The sequence below is a fragment of the Microtus oregoni genome, unplaced genomic scaffold (genome assembly GCF_018167655.1).
Source record: "Microtus oregoni isolate MIOR12 unplaced genomic scaffold, Mior012 000119F_ref0000445, whole genome shotgun sequence".
In the NCBI taxonomy this organism is placed as follows: domain Eukaryota; kingdom Metazoa; phylum Chordata; class Mammalia; order Rodentia; family Cricetidae; genus Microtus; species Microtus oregoni.
In genome coordinates this window covers 2,313,724-2,333,821 of record NW_024544748.1, presented here as the reverse complement: position 1 = coordinate 2,333,821, position 20,098 = coordinate 2,313,724, and the positions used below count along the sequence as shown (strand labels likewise).

Below are 20,098 nucleotides of genomic sequence, written 5' to 3'. Positions count from 1 at the left end.
TCCCCCAAGCTCTCCCCAGTTCTTCCCTTCTGCCTTCTCTCTCCCCTCTCCCCTTCTCCCAACCCCCCTTCCACCTCTACCCCCACCCTCATGCTCCCAACTTTTTCCCGGTGTTTTTGCCTGCTTCCAATTTCCAGGAGGATTTATATATTTTTTTCTTTGGGTTCACCTTGTTATTTGTTAAGCCAATTTTATACATACTATATTTTGATCATATTCTATCCCCTCCTTCAGCCCCTCTTAATCTTTAAGTCATCTTTAATTATAAATTATTGTAGGCTTTAATATTAATAATATAACTATAATTAATATAATAGTACAATTGTTTTTTGTGGGAAGTTGATTTTTCTTATTAAAGTATACGGTGTATGTGTTCTTTTGTAATATTAAAGTCATAATAACTAAGCATTTATTTTACATTTTCATTTTTAGAGGGCGATTGTTTATCATTTCCACCAAAGCAGGGTCTCTTGGAATTAACCTGGTAGCTGCTAATAGAGTGATTATATTTGATGCTTCTTGGAATCCATCTTATGACATCCAGAGTATATTCAGAGTTTATCGCTTTGGACAAACTAAGCCTGTTTATGTGTATAGGTTCTTAGCTCAGGTAGGTTTGTCGTTTGCATTCTTTTTATACTAAGAAGTTGATGTTAATAATCTAGAGGTGCAGAACATATACAGATGAAACTGATAATACTTTAGATATGCCCAGCGTAGGTCTCTTAGAAGGAGACATACTTGAAAATATTCTATAAATAAAACTGATATCAAGTTAGGTCAGACAGAAGCCAGACGTGGTGTTGCACAGCTGTGGTCCCAGCACATAGGACCTGTAGGTAGGATGGTGGTGCTTTCAATGACAATCTTGGTTACATAGTGAGACCTCTGTTTAAAAACAAAATCAACTCCCCTCAGAATTCAGATTTAATAAAATTCATCAAAATTCAAGAAATAGATGCATTTCAAGGTCATTTGTGTCTGTAGAGTCAAGGTGCCCTTTTAACTGACACATCTGTTTCAGGAGCAGGTAGGACATATACTCTCCACTTGAACCCAAATCTGGGCTTCTCTCAGTTGCAGCCTGATATTTACTAGCAGATATTTATTTACTTGATCTTCTTCAGTGTGACATGTGTACAGTTTCTTTGTATTTTAGTTTATAAGTAATGTATAGTATATGTCAGTATATTAGTTTATCTTGAATTTTAGAAAGCCATATTTGAACTATAAGACGTTTTGCGTATTGTTAGCCTATTATATATCACATTAAAAATCTGGTTTCTCGTATTCTAATTTCAGTACCTATCTAAATTCTTATTTCTTGTGCCTTCTATTTCTGTTTATCCTGATATCTGCCTGCTCTCTGACTTTCACAAGGTATAGAATTATCTCAAAGCAGGCCACAAATCCATTTTGGTCACATAATTTAGAATAACTCTTCATAGTCAAATTTTATTAACCTGATGACAAATTAAGACGGTAAGTTTCCTAGAATAGATGAATTCTTTCATGAATGGACTAACATTGTTAGGGATTTTTTGTGGCAACATGTGACCGTGAAATTTTAGCATTTCATATTAACGTGTAACTAGATTTATCCATAAGTTTTATGTTGACCAATTTTTTTATCTGTGTATTGTTTCTTTGTTTTTTAAACAAAGGGAACCATGGAAGATAAGATTTATGATCGACAGGTAACAAAGCAGTCACTGTCTTTTCGAGTTGTTGATCAACAGCAGGTTGAACGTCATTTTACTATGAATGAGCTTACTGAACTTTATACTTTTGAGCCAGACCTATTAGATGATCCCAATTCAGAAAAGAAGAAGAAAAGGGACACCCCCATGCTGCCAAAGGTATGTCTTTTCAGATAATTAGGTTAACTAACAAATCAAATGCCAACAGGGACCAAGGAAATTGTACTACTACAATGAAGAAGAGATTCTGATTAAGGCTGTGTGTACTTCATATATTTTCAGAGACTAAATTGATATTTAACAAACTTTATATGATTATAAGTGAAAGAATGCTTAATTACTTATCAATACAACACCACAAAGAAGGTAATATTTCTGAAAACCATAAACGTTATTTATGTCAAATAACATTTCCACCACCCAGAAAGAAATCTAATCAGAAATCTGAGTGGAAATCATTAAGACTGTGTTTTCCTAAGCTTTAAATTGAAGGCATGTTTATATGACTAATCTACTAGTAAGTTAGTTGTCTGTTCTTTAACCTTTTTTCTCTCATAGAGCAATTAAGAATCAGCAAATAGGTGTATGAAAATTTTCCCATCATCACTACTTGTTAGGGAGCTGCAAATCAAAAACATAATGAATGAGATTCTACCTCATATCTGTTAGGGTAGCTAAGAATCCAAGGAATAAGAAGTAGTCAGTATTGGTGAGAATGTGGATATAAAGGGAACCGTGTGCACTTTTGGTAAGCATGTAAATTATTGCACCCACAACTCAAAACAGTAAAGAGGTTCTTTGATTTTGTTGGGTTTTTTGAGACAGGGTTTCTTTGTGTAGCCCTGGCTGTCCTGGAATTCACTACATAGACCAGGCTGACCTCAAACTCACAAAGATCCACCTGCCTCTGCCTCCTGAGTGCTGGGATTAAGGTGGAGTGGACGTTCCTTAAAAAAATAAAATAAAATTACATAAATAAAGCAAGTTCCATGACAGGCTCCAAAGCTACACTAAGAAACCCTGTCTCAAAAAAATCATTAACATTAAGAGAATTAGGAAAGCAGCTATCTGGGTGCCATATCAATACAACAGCGTAACTTCTGTCACTTATAAAAGTATTTATTAGTTCTTCATGTGGTTGTGCACATTCAAGTAAAGCAAATAGGCTTAGGAAGGAAGTTCTTTTTTACAAGCAACAGTCTCTAATGAGTAAAGGTTATAAGGTTATAGCTAAAACTTGAAACTCGTTTTCATAATTGTGTTTGCTGTTCCACAGAGATGATTCAGGGCTAGCAATGTGTGACTAAATGAGATCAGGTAGGCCAAAACAGCAGATACTCAAGCCTGCATCCCCTTTTAGGTAGAGTCCCTTTGCTTTTATGTACTTCGTTATAAGTTTAATAAATTTTTTATCTTGCCTTAAGTAACAAAATGAATATTCTGGGTTGTATATTAGAAATCTATACAGACATATAAAAGGACTACCCAGTTTGTTGGGAAAAGTTAGGGAGAGGACTTGCTTGAAGAAGGCTTGAAGAAATGTTGAAAATAGAAGTGTGTGGCTATGGTATTGCTGAGACCACAGGGAGGACAGGCAAAAGAAATGTGCATAAAATGGCACAAGTTTTGGGAGCCTCAAGAAATCAGATCATCACACTGTAAGTTTACAGTGGCAGTACAGAAGTAGGCTTACTTGGCAAGAGAAGAAGAAAAAAATGCTCCAAGGCAGAAGGGAATTGTGATCATAGTACTTAAGTTAGGAATCATATTATGGCTATGGAATCTATTAAATTTTAAACAGAAACATTTTCTATCTAAGTTATTCTTAGAAAAATAACTTTGTGTATCAGTGTAGAAGATGAACTGGAGAAAGTAAAATAGATGTTAAGAAACTTGTTAGGATACTATTAATATGATATAGGTGAATGGTAATAGCAGACCTAAAACAAGGTGGTTATAGTGGAGTAGGTACTGTATAGTTACTCAATAAGTGTTATATTTGTTCCTTAGGCTTGTATTTACAAGTTCATTTCATCATGCTAATATTTTGATAGTATTTATTTTGATATTTGTAGTGAAACATTTCTTGTCTTTTGAATCTGCTTTTATCATCAAAGCTACTTCCTATTATTACAGTAAAAATGTGGCACTAGTCCTTTTTATCTATAATTTTTTATTCTTTATTTGTAATTAAAATTTATTTAAACATATGGGTTTATTGAAGCAGACTTTCTTTGTGTAGCCCTGGCTGTCCTGAAACTTGCTTAATAGACTAGACTGGCCTTGAACTCACAGAGATTTACTTTCCTTTTCTTCCTGAGTGGTGGGATTAAAGGCATGTGCCACCAGCACCCAGCTACCTACAATATATTTTGATCATGTTTTCTTCCTTCTCCCAACTTCTTCCTGCTCCTTTACACCTCCCTACCGAACCAACTTTATGTTTTCTCTCTTTTGTTTTGTTATGGTATTTTCCCCCTCCTTTGTTTTGATTTTCATTTTGTGTTTTATTTTTAAGACCACTATAAATGATTTATCTTCTTCATTTTTATTAAATTTATTGCCTAGTGTTATCTAAATAGTTATTAAGTAGTATGCCTTTTGATGAGTTATTTTTCCTGAAAGTACCTAACTTTTATTTCCCCGATATGATTTTGTGTCTTTCTGCCTTATCACATCCTTTTTATTACACAATTCTTGTCTTGTATTTCTGTTCCTATTTAGTTGTACTTTGCAACTTTCTAATTAGATTGGATGTCTCAGACTTTGTTTATTAATCACTTAACTGTGATTTGGTGTCTTATTTTTCTAGCTCTTTAGAAGTAAGAACTACATTCTTCCATTGCTGTCTTCCATATTGTTCTGGTCTTTTAAAAAAACTTCCATCTTTCCTTAATGTTCTACTGTCTTTGAAAAGTTTTGTTACAGTTGAATGCGTAGTTTCACTCAGTAACTTAAGGTAGATTTCTGAAAGGAAGATAATTGGTTTGTTTTACCTTGTATTTGGTTTTGTGTAGGTCTTTTTGTGTTCCTGGGGTTGAACCCAGGACGTTGCACTTGTTCCACAAGTACTTTACTCCTAAGCCTCACACTAGCCCTTTATATTGTGTCTTTAGTTCCTTCTTGAAACTATCATAGTAGTCAGCTTCATTCACTGCCTTATCACATTACTCATATTTCCTTAAATCTGCATATAGGATTCTTCATTGCTGTTGCTAATGATAATGTTTTCTTTTAGTGATTTAATTTTAGGGTCTTCTGAATCATGTGTCCTCAATGTGTATATTCTTCTCATATTCTTCTTTTTTTTTAAATCTCAGATCTTGCTGTATAGCTTTTACTCACCTTGAATTTACTATGTTACTCAGGCTGTTCTGGAATACCTAGCAGTCTTCCTGCTTCAGCATCCTAAAGGTTGGGATTACTGGTTTGAATTATATGCTCAGCTCTCCTAGTTATGCTTTTTATTGCATTGCTAAAACACCAAGGCCAAAAGCAACATGAGGAAGAAAGGGTTTCTTTGGCTTACAGGTTTAATAATCCATGATCAGTAGAAGTCAAGGTAGAAACTGAGATGCAGGAGCTGAAACAGAGACCATAGAAAAGTGCTGCTTACTTGTTCGCTCCCCCTGATCATCTCAGTTTGCTTTCTTATACACCTCTGGACCACTTGTCCAGGACTGATACCAATCACAGTGTGCTGGTACCTCTCATACCAATAATCAATCTAGAAAAGGCCTTTTGACTTATATACAGCAATCTAATGGTGGCATTTTCTCTATTTAGGTTCCTCATCTCAGATAATTTCAGTTTGAGTTCAGTTGACCAAAAAAAAAAAAAACTCAATGAAACAAACAAACAAAAATCTGGAATAACTAGCTTCAGTCCATTCTTTTATAATGTTCTTCTATAGTGGTGTATTATTTGTGTTTTAATAAATAAAGCTTGCCTGAAGATCAGAGAGCAAAGCAGCCATACATACAGGCCAGGGCCTGGGGGCACACATTTTTATCCCGAGGACTTGGGAGACAGAGGCATGTGAATCTCTGTGACTACAAGGCCACCGTGAGCTATACAAGATTGAATCTGTCTAAAAGCGAAATAGAGCTCATACAAAGGTGATCCCAGCACTTAGGATCACACACCTTTAATCCCATCGCTAGGGAAGTGGAGGCGGGAGTGTTATGACTGGTTGGAGAGAGGAATATAAGGGGGAAAAGATAGGAACTCAGTGAAATGTGGGGTGTGGAGTCTTCAGGATTCATGATGACAGAATCCCACCCATTTTTTTAGTCTGAGGTAGAGGTTGTCAGTGGCTGACTGCTTTCAGCTTGAACCCAATATCTGTCTCTAGGTTTTTATTATCCATGCTCCATTTGACGCCCAATGTGGGGCTCGAGCCCATGATCCTGAGTTTAAGAGTTTCATGCTCTGCCAACTGAGGTAGAGTATTGCAGTTTATAATAGAATTATCCCTAACAACTGGATAGAGCTGGTTAAAGCTGTTTTAAAGCCTGTCCCATAATTACAATGGAGTACCTGGTTCAGAGAAGAGGCTAATACTGTTGAAGAATGGAGTAAAGCTAGAGGTACAGAAATCTCCCAAGATCAACTTCTTTTATGCTACTATAGCTACTCTAGCAAGGAAATCTCTATATGATCATCACATTGTGACTTTATGCTATGCAGCAGTTTTAAATGCTTGGGACAGAATTGAAGAAGTAGGAAAGAAGATTGAATCATTTACTAAAGTCATACAGGGGCCAAAAGAAACAAACCTTCATGGATTTGTTACAAAGATTGACATCAGTAATAAATAAAATGATACCAAAAATCAGAAGGTAGACAAATAATGATTGAATCTCTGGCTTTTGAGACTGCTAATTCTCGGGCTGGAGAGTTGTCTCAGCCATTAAAGGCTAGTCTTACAACCAAAAATATGAGAAAATGCTAATTCTCAATGCAGAAGGATAATTAGGCCATTAAAGACAAGGTCAGCATCTTTGGAGTAATTGATCCTAGATACAATTAGTGTTGAATCTCATGACCATGATGATGTGGTAAGAGGTGATTTTTCAGAGGTTTGAAGAAAAATCGAAATGTCAGATTTTGTTTCAATTATGACAAACAAGGTCACTTTAACAGGGATTGTAAACAGGGTGTTCCTCAAAACTATTTTTTTCCAAGCATAATCCATTCAGAACACCCCCTTCTGTATTACGCAGAAATTGTGGCAAAGGCAGACATTGGACTAATGAATGTGGATCAACAAGGGATTTTCAGTATAATCCTTTGCCATCCAGAAACTCCGTTGAGGGTCTCTTTTCAGTACCCTATGCCAAATCTTGTTCAGTCATTTCCTGCCATAATAGAGGAAGCTCCTTTCCAGAGCAATAGTGAACCTAATGCCTATTGTAAGAAACCATATTGCTCTGGATAATAGAATAACTATAGAAAAGGGAACAAAAAAATTCAGCAAAGACTATAAAGCAAATATTTTGACAAACTTCTTTTTTTTTTTTAAATATTTATTTATTTATTATGTATACAACACTCTGTCTGTGGTGCAGGCCAGAGGAGGTCAGAGGAGACCTCATTACAGATGGTTGTGAGCCACCATGTGGTTGCTGGGAATTGAACTCAGGACCTTTGTAAGAGCAGGCAATGCTCTTAACCTCTGAGCCATCTCTCCAGCCCCCGACAAACTTCTATAAATGAACAAATACTAAAATTAAAAAGATCTGGTAGACACAGGTGTGAATGTAGCAATAATTTCATCAGAATCTTGGCATCCAAATTGTTTTTTATCAATCAGCATGGTTGTTTTATCTAAATTGACCTATAAATCTAACAAATTCTTTTCATTTGATCAGAAATAACTTGTCAAAATAGAACCTCCCGAAAATTAGGGTTGGTAAATGGGTTTTATTTCTGTCTTTTCTGGAGGATAAAAGCATCCCATTAAGGAACCCAAAGAACACTGGACAAATGAGACATCTAAAGAAAAAGGACAAATCATCCCCCCCCCCCCCCAAAAAAAATTCTCAAGAAAAAGAGTCAATTGGCCTATTGGTATATCACATTTCCAAACAGAATAAAATTTCATAAGTCTTCCAAAATATTTGCTTCTTCTATTTTCTATAGACATATTAATACAAATGATATTTTTCGAGTCCTACTCCAATTAAAGATTAAAGATGGCTTTGAATTGGAGTGTGGCGCTCTCCTTCTCTTAACCCAAACATGCTTTCTGAAGTGAAATCAAATCTCTGTCTCATGTCAGAAGAGCCACCTGATATGGGACAGAAGAAAAACAAAACTTTAAGGACTTTTATTGCCACTAATCTCATAATCCTTTGGTTTTTGACTCTTTAACAGCTTTTCTTAAGGTGTAAGATATATATATATATATATAATGAAATTAATGGTCATATAGAGTGCTAATTCTAGAAAAAGGTTTTATCTACCTTCCTGTACATGATTTTGGGTTTTGGTCTCTATCAGTTTTCTGCGGTGAACCATGACTTTGACAATTCCTTCAGGAGTATTATAATATCACTAGGCTGAAAAACACCACCTAAAGATGGGCTTTGGACTACAAACTTCTCAGAACAATTTTGAGGTGTCTAGCTGAGGTAGATCCACCCTAACAGACTACTCTAGCCAGTACTTGAGACAAACCTTGTACCTTCCCATTACACAGAGACTGGGTTTGGTTAAGTTGTTATTGATTATAGCCAGGAAAAAAAATCAACACAAAAGAAATTAAATGTAAGGTTTTTGTTTTGAAAAGAAAAAAGGGGTATAGATATGCTAAGATAAAATGGTAGATTTTTGAATCTACTCTAAAAAGAAGTGACACAGATGCGATAGGATAAAATGGTAGATTATTGAATCTACTCTGAAAAGTAAAGACAGAGGTTATAGATATATGATAAAAAAAGGTAGATTATTGAGTCTGCTTTTACTAGTTTTAAATGTTTTACATTGGTCTGGACTCTTGTATGTTGTATAAATTTTGTATATTGATAAAAACTTCAGATTAATTTTGTTAGAGCATACTGTATATACATTTCTACTCTTATTCAAGTTATTGTACCTATACAACTCATTTAACAATGTAATACAAATTTCTAGTCCTTTTAAATTGTTACCAACTGTTTAGTTTAGGATAATAAGGAAATGCAGGTTAGTAGTTAAGCCTCCATTATAATTGAATTTGTAGTTAAATTAGGTATGTTTTCAAGGTCAAACGAAGGTATATTTTAGACAGACAGGTCATTATCAAACTCTTCAGAGTTCTACAGAATATGGCATTTAAGATGTTTCAATAACAGCAATATTTTATTTATTTGTTAATAAATAAAGCTTACCTTGAAGGTCAGAAGGTAAAACTAAGTCACTAGAGGCCAGGCAGTGGTGTCACACACCTTTAATCCCAGGATTTTGGAAACAGGCATAGGGATCTCTGTGGGTTCAAGGCCACCCTGGGCTACTCAACATCAATGCAAAAATAGATTTAGGTGGTGGTGGCCCATAGTTTTAATCTCAGTCCTAGTGAGTCACATGTCTTTAATCCCAGCACTAGTGGAGAATATAAAATGGGAGGAGACAGAAGATCAGGGCTCTGTCTGCAGTCACCCAGTCTTTCTAGAGGTAAGACTTCTCTAGTGGCTTGGCTGTTTTACTTTTCTGATCTTCAGCTTTAACCCCAATATTTTTCTCTGTTTTTTTTTTTTTATTATTCTTGCTATAATTTGTGCCCAGCATTTGGCAAGAATTTCCACATAAAGCCTGAGAAATTTTTTTAAAAAAGGAAAAAGGATTCTAGACAAGAGAAGAACAGAGTCAAATGAATCTTCTTTGTAACCATCTTTTCTCAAGAGTTGTGGCAATAAATGTGACTCCTGCCTGTTCCTCCACCCTGAAGCTAGTCTCCCAGGAAGCTAAGGAATGGGATGGAGTCAGCCACCAAAGCTGCAGTTTTAGTCCTAGCCATTCTGCTTAACAGATTAAAGACTTGTACTCAGAAAAAGATAGAGATATGTGGTAAAGACAGATTCATACAGAAAAAAGCATCTTAATGGTTTATAGTGTGTCTAAAAAATATATGTAGGCTTGGGAAAGAAAAGAAAAAGGATAGAGAAAGTCCTTGAAAAAAGAAATAGAGTAGCCAGGTGTGGTGGTGCACTCCTTTAATGCCAGCACTTGGGAGGGAGAGGCAGGTCGATCTCTGATTTTGAGGGTAGCCTGGTCTACAGAGTGAGATCTAGGACAGCTAAAAATACACAAAGAAACCCTCTCTCAAAAAAACAAAAATTAAAAATAGAAGTAAAAGAAATAGAGTTTTAAAAAGCCATGTAGAGATGGAAAGTACACAGAGAATTTTGATACTGTGTGTTACTGTGTTTTTGAATTGTTTGACTATGGAGGAAGGAGCAACAGCTGCTGCCACTGTATTAATCCAACCTATATATTTTGAAAATGCCTTGACTTCAAAATTTAAAGTCAAAAGATATGTTACTTTGGAGAAGAAGTTTTGCTTTTGTTTCCACAGGAAATGAGAGGCTGTGGATTCATTCTGCTTTAAGAAAAATAAGGTTTTATCAAAGAAGACCCCCCCCCCCTGAAAAATCTCCAATGGGAATGGGTGGCCCAGATGATCCAACATTTCAAAGTACCTCTGTTGTAGTTTCTCAGCCTCAAGACTGCTGGCTGAGATGATCAAGCCTCACAGAATACTCCAGTCAGGACTTGATCATAATTCTAAATTTTCTTTGGGTTCCCATAAGATTATCAGTGCCCCCATTCAGCAGGAAATAGTCTGGAAAACTATACCCACATTCCCCCCAAATGAATTATGGATGTTTGTCTTTGTGTAACGTTTTGGTTACAAGTTGTTATGGATAATGGTCAAGAAGAAAGCTAAAAAAGGAGAATAGATTCAGGGTTTTTGTTTCAAAAAGAAAATAAGGGAAAGTGTGCAGTAATGCTCTTGTACACTGTAAAGATTTGTTACTCATATTGTTTTAATAAAATGTTGATTGTTTAGTAGCCAGACAGGAAGTATAGTCAAGACTGGGAGAATTCTGGGAAAAGGAAAGGCAGACAGCCATTCATCAGCCAGATAAAAAAGCAACAAGATGAGATTGCCTTACTGAGAAAATGTACCTGGCCATGTGGTTAAACATCAACAAGAATTTGGATGAATTTAAGTTATAAGAACTAGTTAGTAATACGCCTGAGCAAAAGGCCATACAGGTAATAATTCATATAAGCTTCTGTGTTTAATTGGGATTGAATGGCTTCAGGACTGTGAGGGACAGAAACTTCTAGCCACATTATGTTTTATTTTTTTTGTTTTATGACAATGAGACATGTCTGCTCCTGGTAGCACCAACCTACTTCAGAGGAGATAATGAGCATCGAAGAAACTGTACATGGAGTTTACTTTCTTTTTAGCAAAAGTCACTTGGCAAGAAAATGCCCTTGCCTCAACTGCTGACAGTATGCTATCCTAATTTAACAAGCAAGACAGAAAAGAAAGTGACTACCAAACATTGTCAAGACAAGCAGGGACAGCCCTTCAAAATAATCTTCCTTAACAGAAAAGTCTGTCAGTTATGCTAGGCTTGTAGGCTGAAGATGGATACCCCAACATTGCAGAGGAACTTTGGATGACTGTCCCCGCAACCAAGTGTCATTTCTCACAATTTTTGGAAGTTGCTTGCTTACACTTAATGGTTGCTTAGTTAATACTATTTTTCCTTCTTAGGTCTCTGAAGGAATTGTAAACTAGATAGTTTTAGTTTTCCTTGTTTATCATACACAGGAATCAAGTTATGATAAAAAGTAAATAAGATATAAGGCTTTGGACTCACCAAGATAGAATAGATATGGAGTATTTTTTTCTGAATTTTTCAAATGGAAATTGACTAGATATTGTTGATGTACTTAATGCTTATACATATTGTGTATAGTTATTGTACTTATTGCATATAGTTTTTCTTATATTACTTATAGCCTTTTTATTTTATACAATAAAGAGGAAATTTAGTGCTATATTATTTGTATTTTAATAAATAAAGCTTGCCTGAAAATCAGAGGGCAAAGCACCCATACTAGTTAGCCGTGGTGGCACACAACTTTAATCCCAGAACTTGGGAGACAGAGGCAGACGGATCTCTGTGACTACAAGGCCACCCTGGGCTACACAAGATTGAATCTTGTCTAAAAGAGAAATACTCAAAAAGTGATCCCTGCACTTGGTATCACAGCAATAGGCAGGTGGAGAAATATGTGATATGGCTGGGTAGAGAGGAATATAAAGGGTAGAGAGATAGGAACTCATTGGAGTGTGGAGTCTTCAGGATTTGTGGAAACATGAACTTGGCGATTTTTGGTCTGAGGTAGAGAAAAGAGCCAATGACTGGCTGCTTTGCTTTCCTGATCATCTGGTTGGACCCCAATATCTGTCTCTGGGTTCTTATTATTCATGCTATGTTCTTCAGTCATCGTAAGCCTTCACCAAACTTACAAATTTGCCAAACCAGGCTCTATTGATATTGGAGTTGGGGGCTGATTGTGAACTATTTGTTTCTTAAATATTAATATCTCACCTTTGTTAACATTTATGTAAATTTCTTTGGGAAAATGCTGTTCTGGCAATAAACTTATAGGTCGCATAGATTTCAGTGATTAAAATCTTGGCCAGGGCCACATTTCATAATACGCGCCTAAGTAGGTGTTTTTTTTTCCTCTTAAGTACAGTGTACACAGCCTAAGTTCTGTACCCTTTATTAAGAAAACAAAAGCCAGTAGAACTGGCATAGAAGCGTTTCTGCACTTCCCCTTTTCAGCACTGCACCACTTATGTCTCTTTAAATGTGGGCTGCATGGTGGTAATTATAGAGAAGACAAAATGGGGATTTAAGTTAAAGAACTCTAAGTGAGGCTTTAGTTTGGCTTTCTCCACCCTGATTTTGTGTACAATTTTCTCTCCTAGTCTTTAGTCCTTTATTCAAGCTTTAATACCTCAAAGCATAGTTTACTGAACAGAGATGTTATTGTACAGTTTTATTAGCCAGCATATGATAATATAAGGTTTTGCCTTTGTCATTCTTATTGCTAGAGTGGAATACTTTTCATTAAAATTGATTTATGTAAAACATATAATTGCTAATCAACTTATTTCAGGAACTTTCTCTGAGCTTACATATATTGACTTTTGAGATGTGAGAACCACATGGTGGCACATGAGCCCAATTTTGATAACTTCTAAGAAGCCAAAGTTCTATTTGAAATATGAAGTTTAATGTCATTGTTATTTACTTCTCTGCCTTTTATTACAAGCTTAATTTTTTTTGTTTAATAAAACAAAGGCTAATATTCACACATACATGTTAACTGGTACAAAAAGGCTTATTATTTATCTGAGTAAAAATAGAATACCAGAAAATACAGCAGGCTTGAGGAATTACTTCAGTTGTACCATTACTTTGTAGGTTATTAAAGTGTCTAAGTTGGTGTTTGTTGCAATAGTTTATACAAGGTGGAAGGAACAACTGGTTTGTACCTTGTCCTTCTTCCAGGTCATCTGCTAAACACCCCTTTGGAGATAAATCTTGTCGTTTCTTTTAACTTATAAAGTTTATTTTTGGTGAGGGGGCATGATGCCACAGTATAAGAGTAGGTATTTGGAAAACTTAGCGGAGTCGGTTTTCTCCTTTCATCTTGTGAGGTCCCCATGTGGATTGAACACCCTTTACTGACTGAGCCATCTCAATAGCCTCTATGTTTGTTTTGAGACAGAGTCTCACTCTGTAGTTGAAACTGGCATGGAACTTACTATATAGCCGAGGCTGCCCTAAATTCATAGCATTCTTCTCATCTTGGCCTCTCCAATGCTTAGATGTCAGAAATGAGTTACCATACCTGGCTTTTAAGCAAGCCTCATAAACTTTGTGAACCTTACTGTGCTTCAGAAAATGACAATATCTATACCTCACAGAGATGACATAAATGTGTGAGTGTGTATGTTTACTGTCACATGTGGTAACCGCACCAATGTTCACTACTAGTTTTCATTCCATAGTTGTTACCGTGTTGCCATTTTGCTAAGTTCAATTCTCTGAAAGTAATATAGACTTTTCTTTTGCTTTGTGGAGGTAGGGTTTCTCTGTCTATCTTTGGAACCTGTTCTGGATCTCACTCTCTAGACCAGGCTGGCCTTTCCTGTCTCTGCCTCCAGAGTGCTGCGATTAAAAGCGTGTGCCACCACCTCCTGGTAGACTTAAATTCATTAAAAAGGCACCACATGAGGTCTTTCTCCTTATAAGATCAAAATTTGACATGAATAAAAACTTTTAGGGACCAAAGGAAATAATCTTAGCTACATTATAGAAGAAACATGTATTTGGAGGCTTGAGTTTCCTTAGAGATGAGTTGGATCAGTTGGCAGAATAATAACATTAATTACTCAAAAGTGATCATCATTTCCAATAAAGCTAGCATGCAGTTGCCAAAGAATGAATACCGTTTCCAATAACTAAGGATTTTCTTTCCCCCTTTCTTAGATAATATAGAATTATCTTTTAGCCACCTGGTACTTCTGGAGTATTTGTTTAGGTTTTAGAATATCTTATTTAATAAAGGATCTCAGTTTTCAGTTTTTTAAAATAAAAGAGTACTTTTTTTAAAACAGCGAAAATTAGTAAGCCAAGGCCACCATGTCTTTCTTTAGGTTATAGAGATCATGATGCCAATGATACCTCCAGATAGCATATTCTCAAACTTTGGCAAGCTACACTGTCTTAGAAATTACTGCCAGTAGAAATTACATCATTTATAATGTATCCTTGCCGGCCAGGGTGTTTTGCAAGATTCCATTGGTGAAGGATTGAGCTGGAGTTCTAAAATTGTTTCCTTATGGAGAGTTTGATCCACTACAAATATTTACTACTTGCCACATCTAGTGATGCATGCTTGTGGTCCCAACATCTTGAGACACTGAAGCAGAATGGTTGCAAGTTCAAAACCCATGTTGCTTTATTTCTGTAGTGTGGTCCATAAACTGGGTGTAGTAATACATCCTTCATAGCGATATGAACATTGGGTGTTCCATGTGAAGTTCTTAGGATAGTGCTGCCATACAGGCATATATAAAATACAAATTTTTACAGGGGTCTGACTTGTGTTCTCATCTCAAATTTAGAGTAGTATACTTTTTGATATGCTAAAATATATCCTATGGACTAAGTTTTTCTGACCCACTCTTTTAGAGATCAAGCTGTCTCAATATTCTGTTTAACAGTCTGCTGTGTGGACTTCTTACTGCAAAGAAAGCATAGAAAAACTTGGTTAAATTTCAGAATCTTTCCCTTTTTGAGACAGGATCTGACTATATCCCTGGTTTGCCTGGAGCTTGCTATGTAGACAAGGCTGCTCCTTAGCCCACAGAGATCTGCCTATCCCTGGCTTCCCAGTGCTAAGATGAAAGATGACACTCTCCCCTCTCCATCGCCCCCGCCCAAAGTAAAAAGAAAGATAGAAGAAGACAAATGAAAGTTTGAGGATAAAGAATTAATATCTCTGAAGTACTTATGTGTCGTCAATTATTTTGGGCTGGGGTATAACTCTGGTGGTGTGTGCATTTAGCATGCATGAGACTCTGGGTTTAGTCTAGCACTCAAAGATGAGTTTAAAATGAATCCTTAATGTGAACTATCTGTGGTAAGGGACCACCTAGTCATTAAGGAGCAAAGTTAGCATTCAGAAAGAAAAGTTGCAAAACAGGCCCAATATCTCTCTATATAAACCTGTGCATTGTTAACATTCAAGTTTTTTCCATGCCTCAGTCTCTGGCAAAATGGGAGTGATTACAGACTGCTGAAGTTCCCTGTATGTAGTTCTAGAATTTTTGATACTCTTACATATAAATTGCTTAGGATTTATCATTCTTTTTACTTTAAATAATGGAAGGTATCTGTTAATCATCAGCTAGATTTCTTTTTTTTCAAAAGATTCATTTTAAGAGTGTGTGTGTGTGTGTGTGTGTGTGTGTGTGTGTGTGTGTGTGTGTGTTTGTATGTATGTATGTACACACCCATGGAATCTAGAGGCATCGTATCCCCTGACGCTGTAGTTACAGGTTCTTGTGAGCTACCTGATGTGGGTTCTGACAATCAAACTTGAGTCCTCTGGAAGAGCAGTGTGCTCTTAGCCACTGAGCCATCTCAGAAACCCCAACTAAATACCCCAATTTTTAAGATCAAAATTACATATATATACATTACATATTGTGTGTATATGTGTAATTTGATAGATACTTATTCTTAAGACAGGTTTTATTAGTCTTTCTTTAGCAGCTATATGTTTACGATTTTCTTGGAAATGGTGTTAGAAAACTGATAAATAATGCCAGTGGAGTTTTCCTAGTAGCTTACCAAGAGGAGAAACTACTTTGGTTCTTTCTGATAATTACTTACAGATAGATATGATTCTGTCTGCGACCATCGCATATATCACCACAAAAGTTGTAGACTCACTTTATACACATATAATGAAAAGTAATGTGCTCAGACATAGGGCTAGTAAGTGATAAAATTGTAACGATCTTAGAACTGTACTGTCTAGCACGACTGGCCACATAAGCCTATTTATACTAGAATTTAAAACTTCACTTTTTGGCCAGGCAGTGGGTGGTTACACATGCTTTTAATCCCAGTACTTGAGAGGCAGAGGCAGGCGGATCTCTGACTTCAAGGCCAGGCTGGTCTACCTCGCAAGTTCCAGGACAGCCAGGGCTACAGAGAAACTGTCTCATAAAACAAAAATATACAAATAAGCCAAAGTTTTAGTTCTTCTGAACTACTACCATGGTTTCTGTTTATGTGTATGTTACATTTAAAATCCTGCCCTATCTTCCATCTGAAATTCAGAAAGTAATGCGGGTTTCTCTTTTATAAAATAAGTTGACTACACAGTTTTATTGTTGGTCTTAGAATTTCGGGCAGTTTAGTTGTGGAGTCGATTACAGAGGAAAGCTTATGAGGCATTTTCTTTTACATTTCTGGGAGTTGAGGACACATCTAACAAGTTGTCAGCTCCCTAGGGTCAACCCTTCATTGAGGTAATAATTTCAGTAGCAGAGTTTCTGTGTGCTAATAGAGTTTTTACTATCAGCTAGTTTCGCTAATTCAAATTTGGGTCTTTTAACATGTTAGAGGAAGAAGAGTGACAGGAGCTAAAGCTGTGCCCCTTTCACAAGAATTATTAGATTCAGCTACTAGATTGCATAGCTAAGCTTTTGTATTACATTTATTATTCTGGACCCTTAAAAGAACAGAAGTTACAGAAGAGCTTTATTTATTTAATCTTAGAATTACTGAATGACCTTTCCATATCTTTTAAATGTTTATATCCTTATCATTTACTTGTCTTCTGATGTTTGTATTTCTATTCTGTGTGTGTTATAACATACCTAGTTTGACTTAGAGAATACAAATGTTTGCAAAAACATAGCAGTTGGTCATGTTAACTACAGATTGTGTGAGATGAAAATTTGATTTCCAGTTTAGGTCCTACTTGGAAAACTGCAGTCTCTAGACTAACAACTGTGGTCATATAAAATCTACAATGACAACTCTCCATCTCATAGTGGCATGTAGCACACGTAATCATTGTATCCCGATAACAGATTTTTGAGGTCTAGATACCAAATATAGTGTCAAGCTCTTCAAATGTTAAAAAAAAAAAACATTCTTATTAAACATGGTTTTTACCTCCTGCGAATGTCAGCTTAGCAGACATGCCTTTTCTTTCCCTAGAAGTGACAAGTTCTATGGTTGTCACTAATTGTCACCAATACTCTGGAAATCTGGGCCTGTTTCTAATGTTCTCTAGCAAAGGTTAGGTACTCCAGACACACAAGTCTAATGTGACATTCATTTAGTGTGCTCTCCGGTTTCTTACTGCACACACTAGTTTTTTCCCGTTACAGTCTGGGAGAAGAAACTGACTTCAAATGCGAAAGGAAAAGCTTTTAGACTAGGATTATTAAATTTCTTCACTTAAGTGCTAGACTTCTTCAAGTAATAAAAGGGACTTTTTCATAGCCTTGTTAGTGGCTTATATGGCAGTTAAGTATTCTGGTGACCTTTTATTTCCAGATATTATAAAACCCAAATTCAAAGTGATAGTAAGCAAAATATTTTTGAAATGTGGCAAACCTCCTACCCTACCCCCAGGCTAAGCCTTGATTATTTTTTAACAATTTTATTTTCAAGGTTGGATTTCAGAATTAATTACATAGGAATTTTTGTCAGCTTGCCAAATACTTTAAACTTCTAAATAAATTAACTTAAACTTTTAATTTATCATTAATTTTGTTTTATTAATTGAACTAGTCATTTTTAAACCTTAAAATTTAGGTGGTTAGCTGAACTACAAACCATTCTATTTTCAGCTTGTAAGCTTATTTTTAAAAGGGGGGTATTTAAGCAAAAATAAAGTTTAAACAAAGAAAAAGGTACACATTTGGATGTAATTTAAACCTCATTTTGATGACTGTTGGCTTGGTGATTATAGATTCTGTTCCAGTATTGTTTTCAATAATAGTGTTACTATAGCAACAAATATAAATGCTGCTTTAAAGGGGAAAACAAAACCCTTTCCACTGATTGTATCTTACATGGGATGAGAACTGTAAGTTTCATAGTTTATTCTGGATGTGCAAAACTTTTTTTCTTAAAGAAGTAATCTTGAGGATTATGTTACAAATACTTTTTGGCTCTCTTAATATCATTATTAGTTTAATTGTATTTATTGAATGTTGCAATTAATTTAAAAGCCAAAGATGTGGGAAAGGTGTCTGCTTTCCTGCTTTTTTTCCCCTATTTTATTTTTTTAAGACAATGGCTTCATTTATGTGCGTTGTCTTTTTATTTGTAAATTAGAGTGAGGGTGGCATATGCATGAATTTGTGAGTGAATGCTCATCTGACCAGAGGTCGACTTTTTTCATCTTCAACTTTTGAGACAGGGTCTCTTGCTGAATCTGGGGCTTGTATATTTGACTAAGCTAGCTGGCTGTGGAGCCCCAGATTTCCTCCTCTCTCTTCCTCCTTAGCCCTGGGTTTACAGACATGTACAGCCATGCCCAGCTTTTTACATGTGTACTGGTGATCCAAATTGACTCTTGTCCTTACAAAGCAAGTACTTTACCAACTGAGCTATCTCCCCAGAATCTTCAAATGGTCATTGTGGTACACAATGTTTGTTAAGGGGCTTGAGTATAATCAACATTTGAGGAAATTATTAAAATATTCACAAATTCATTTCATTGCAGGTATCATAACAAAAAAATTTTAATGTCTTCAAACACTACTACTTTTTAGGAATGAATAGTTGATGAAGTATTTTCTGTATAATAAAGTGGTTTTCAACTTTACTAAATGCTTGTGACCCTTTAATATAGTTTCTCATGTTGTGGTGACCCCCCAACCATAAAATTATTTTCGCTGCTACTTTGTAACTGTAATTTTACTACTGCTATGAATCATAATGTAAATATTTTTGGAGAGAAAGGTTTGCCAAAGGGTTGCAACCCACAGGTTGAAAACCACTTATAATAATATACACCCATCAAAACTCATGGTTTGTATTTGGTGTAAAATGATGTTGCAAAGATAGCAAGAGAGAAAGGTAGGTTTCAGCTAAGTATAATGCTTTCCCATTTTTATGCAAAGCTGCATGTATAAATATGTGGAGGAATATATAACATGTTGCTCATAGCTGTCCCCAGGTTGTATAGTTAGATACCAGTATTATTTTCATTAATTTCTTTAAAAAGAGAGACTATCACATTCATTAGAAACAATATGAATAGTTTCTGTTTTGGCTTTTGAGGTTTGGCTTGATAAAATGCAGAAGGTACTATGTTAGTAAGGCTATAAAATTTATTAGTGGTAGTAATCAAAGAAATGTGAACTTTTCCTGTGGCTTACTACTATTTCTTTGGCTAGGAATCAAAAGGAGCATTATTGCTGGGGCAGAGGCTGAATTGTCACCATTGCCTGGCCTTAATTGGCCAATCGTGTTTCGTTTTTTTTTAAAAAAAACAATTTTCCTTTTTTAGGAATTTATTTTATGTATGTGAGTACTATATCCACATGTACAACTGCATGCCAGAAGAGGGCATCAGATCCCCCTATAGATAGATGGTTTTGAGCCACCATGTGGCTGCTGGAAATTGAAATCACTTCCTGTGTTTCATTTTGATAGAATAAATCTTGCATCTGGAATTAAATGTTAAAATAGTGCATGCCAACTCTGGTATGAGCATGAACTAGTCTTTAACAAGTTTCCACTGAGGCTAGAAAGATGGCTCAGCCATTGAAC

General features: G+C 35.8%; 1 protein-coding gene across 1 annotated transcript in view; it reads left to right on the top strand.

Annotated features, from left to right (window-relative positions):
• Nucleotides 1-20,098, top strand: part of LOC121444278 (transcriptional regulator ATRX-like) — a 143,172-nt gene that overhangs the window by 113,298 nt on the left and 9,776 nt on the right. The window contains exons 30-31 of the mRNA XM_041646103.1: nt 433-610; nt 1,665-1,859. Of these exons, the coding sequence (XP_041502037.1) occupies nt 433-610; nt 1,665-1,859 (373 nt within the window). The remainder of the gene's footprint in view (nt 1-432; nt 611-1,664; nt 1,860-20,098) is intronic.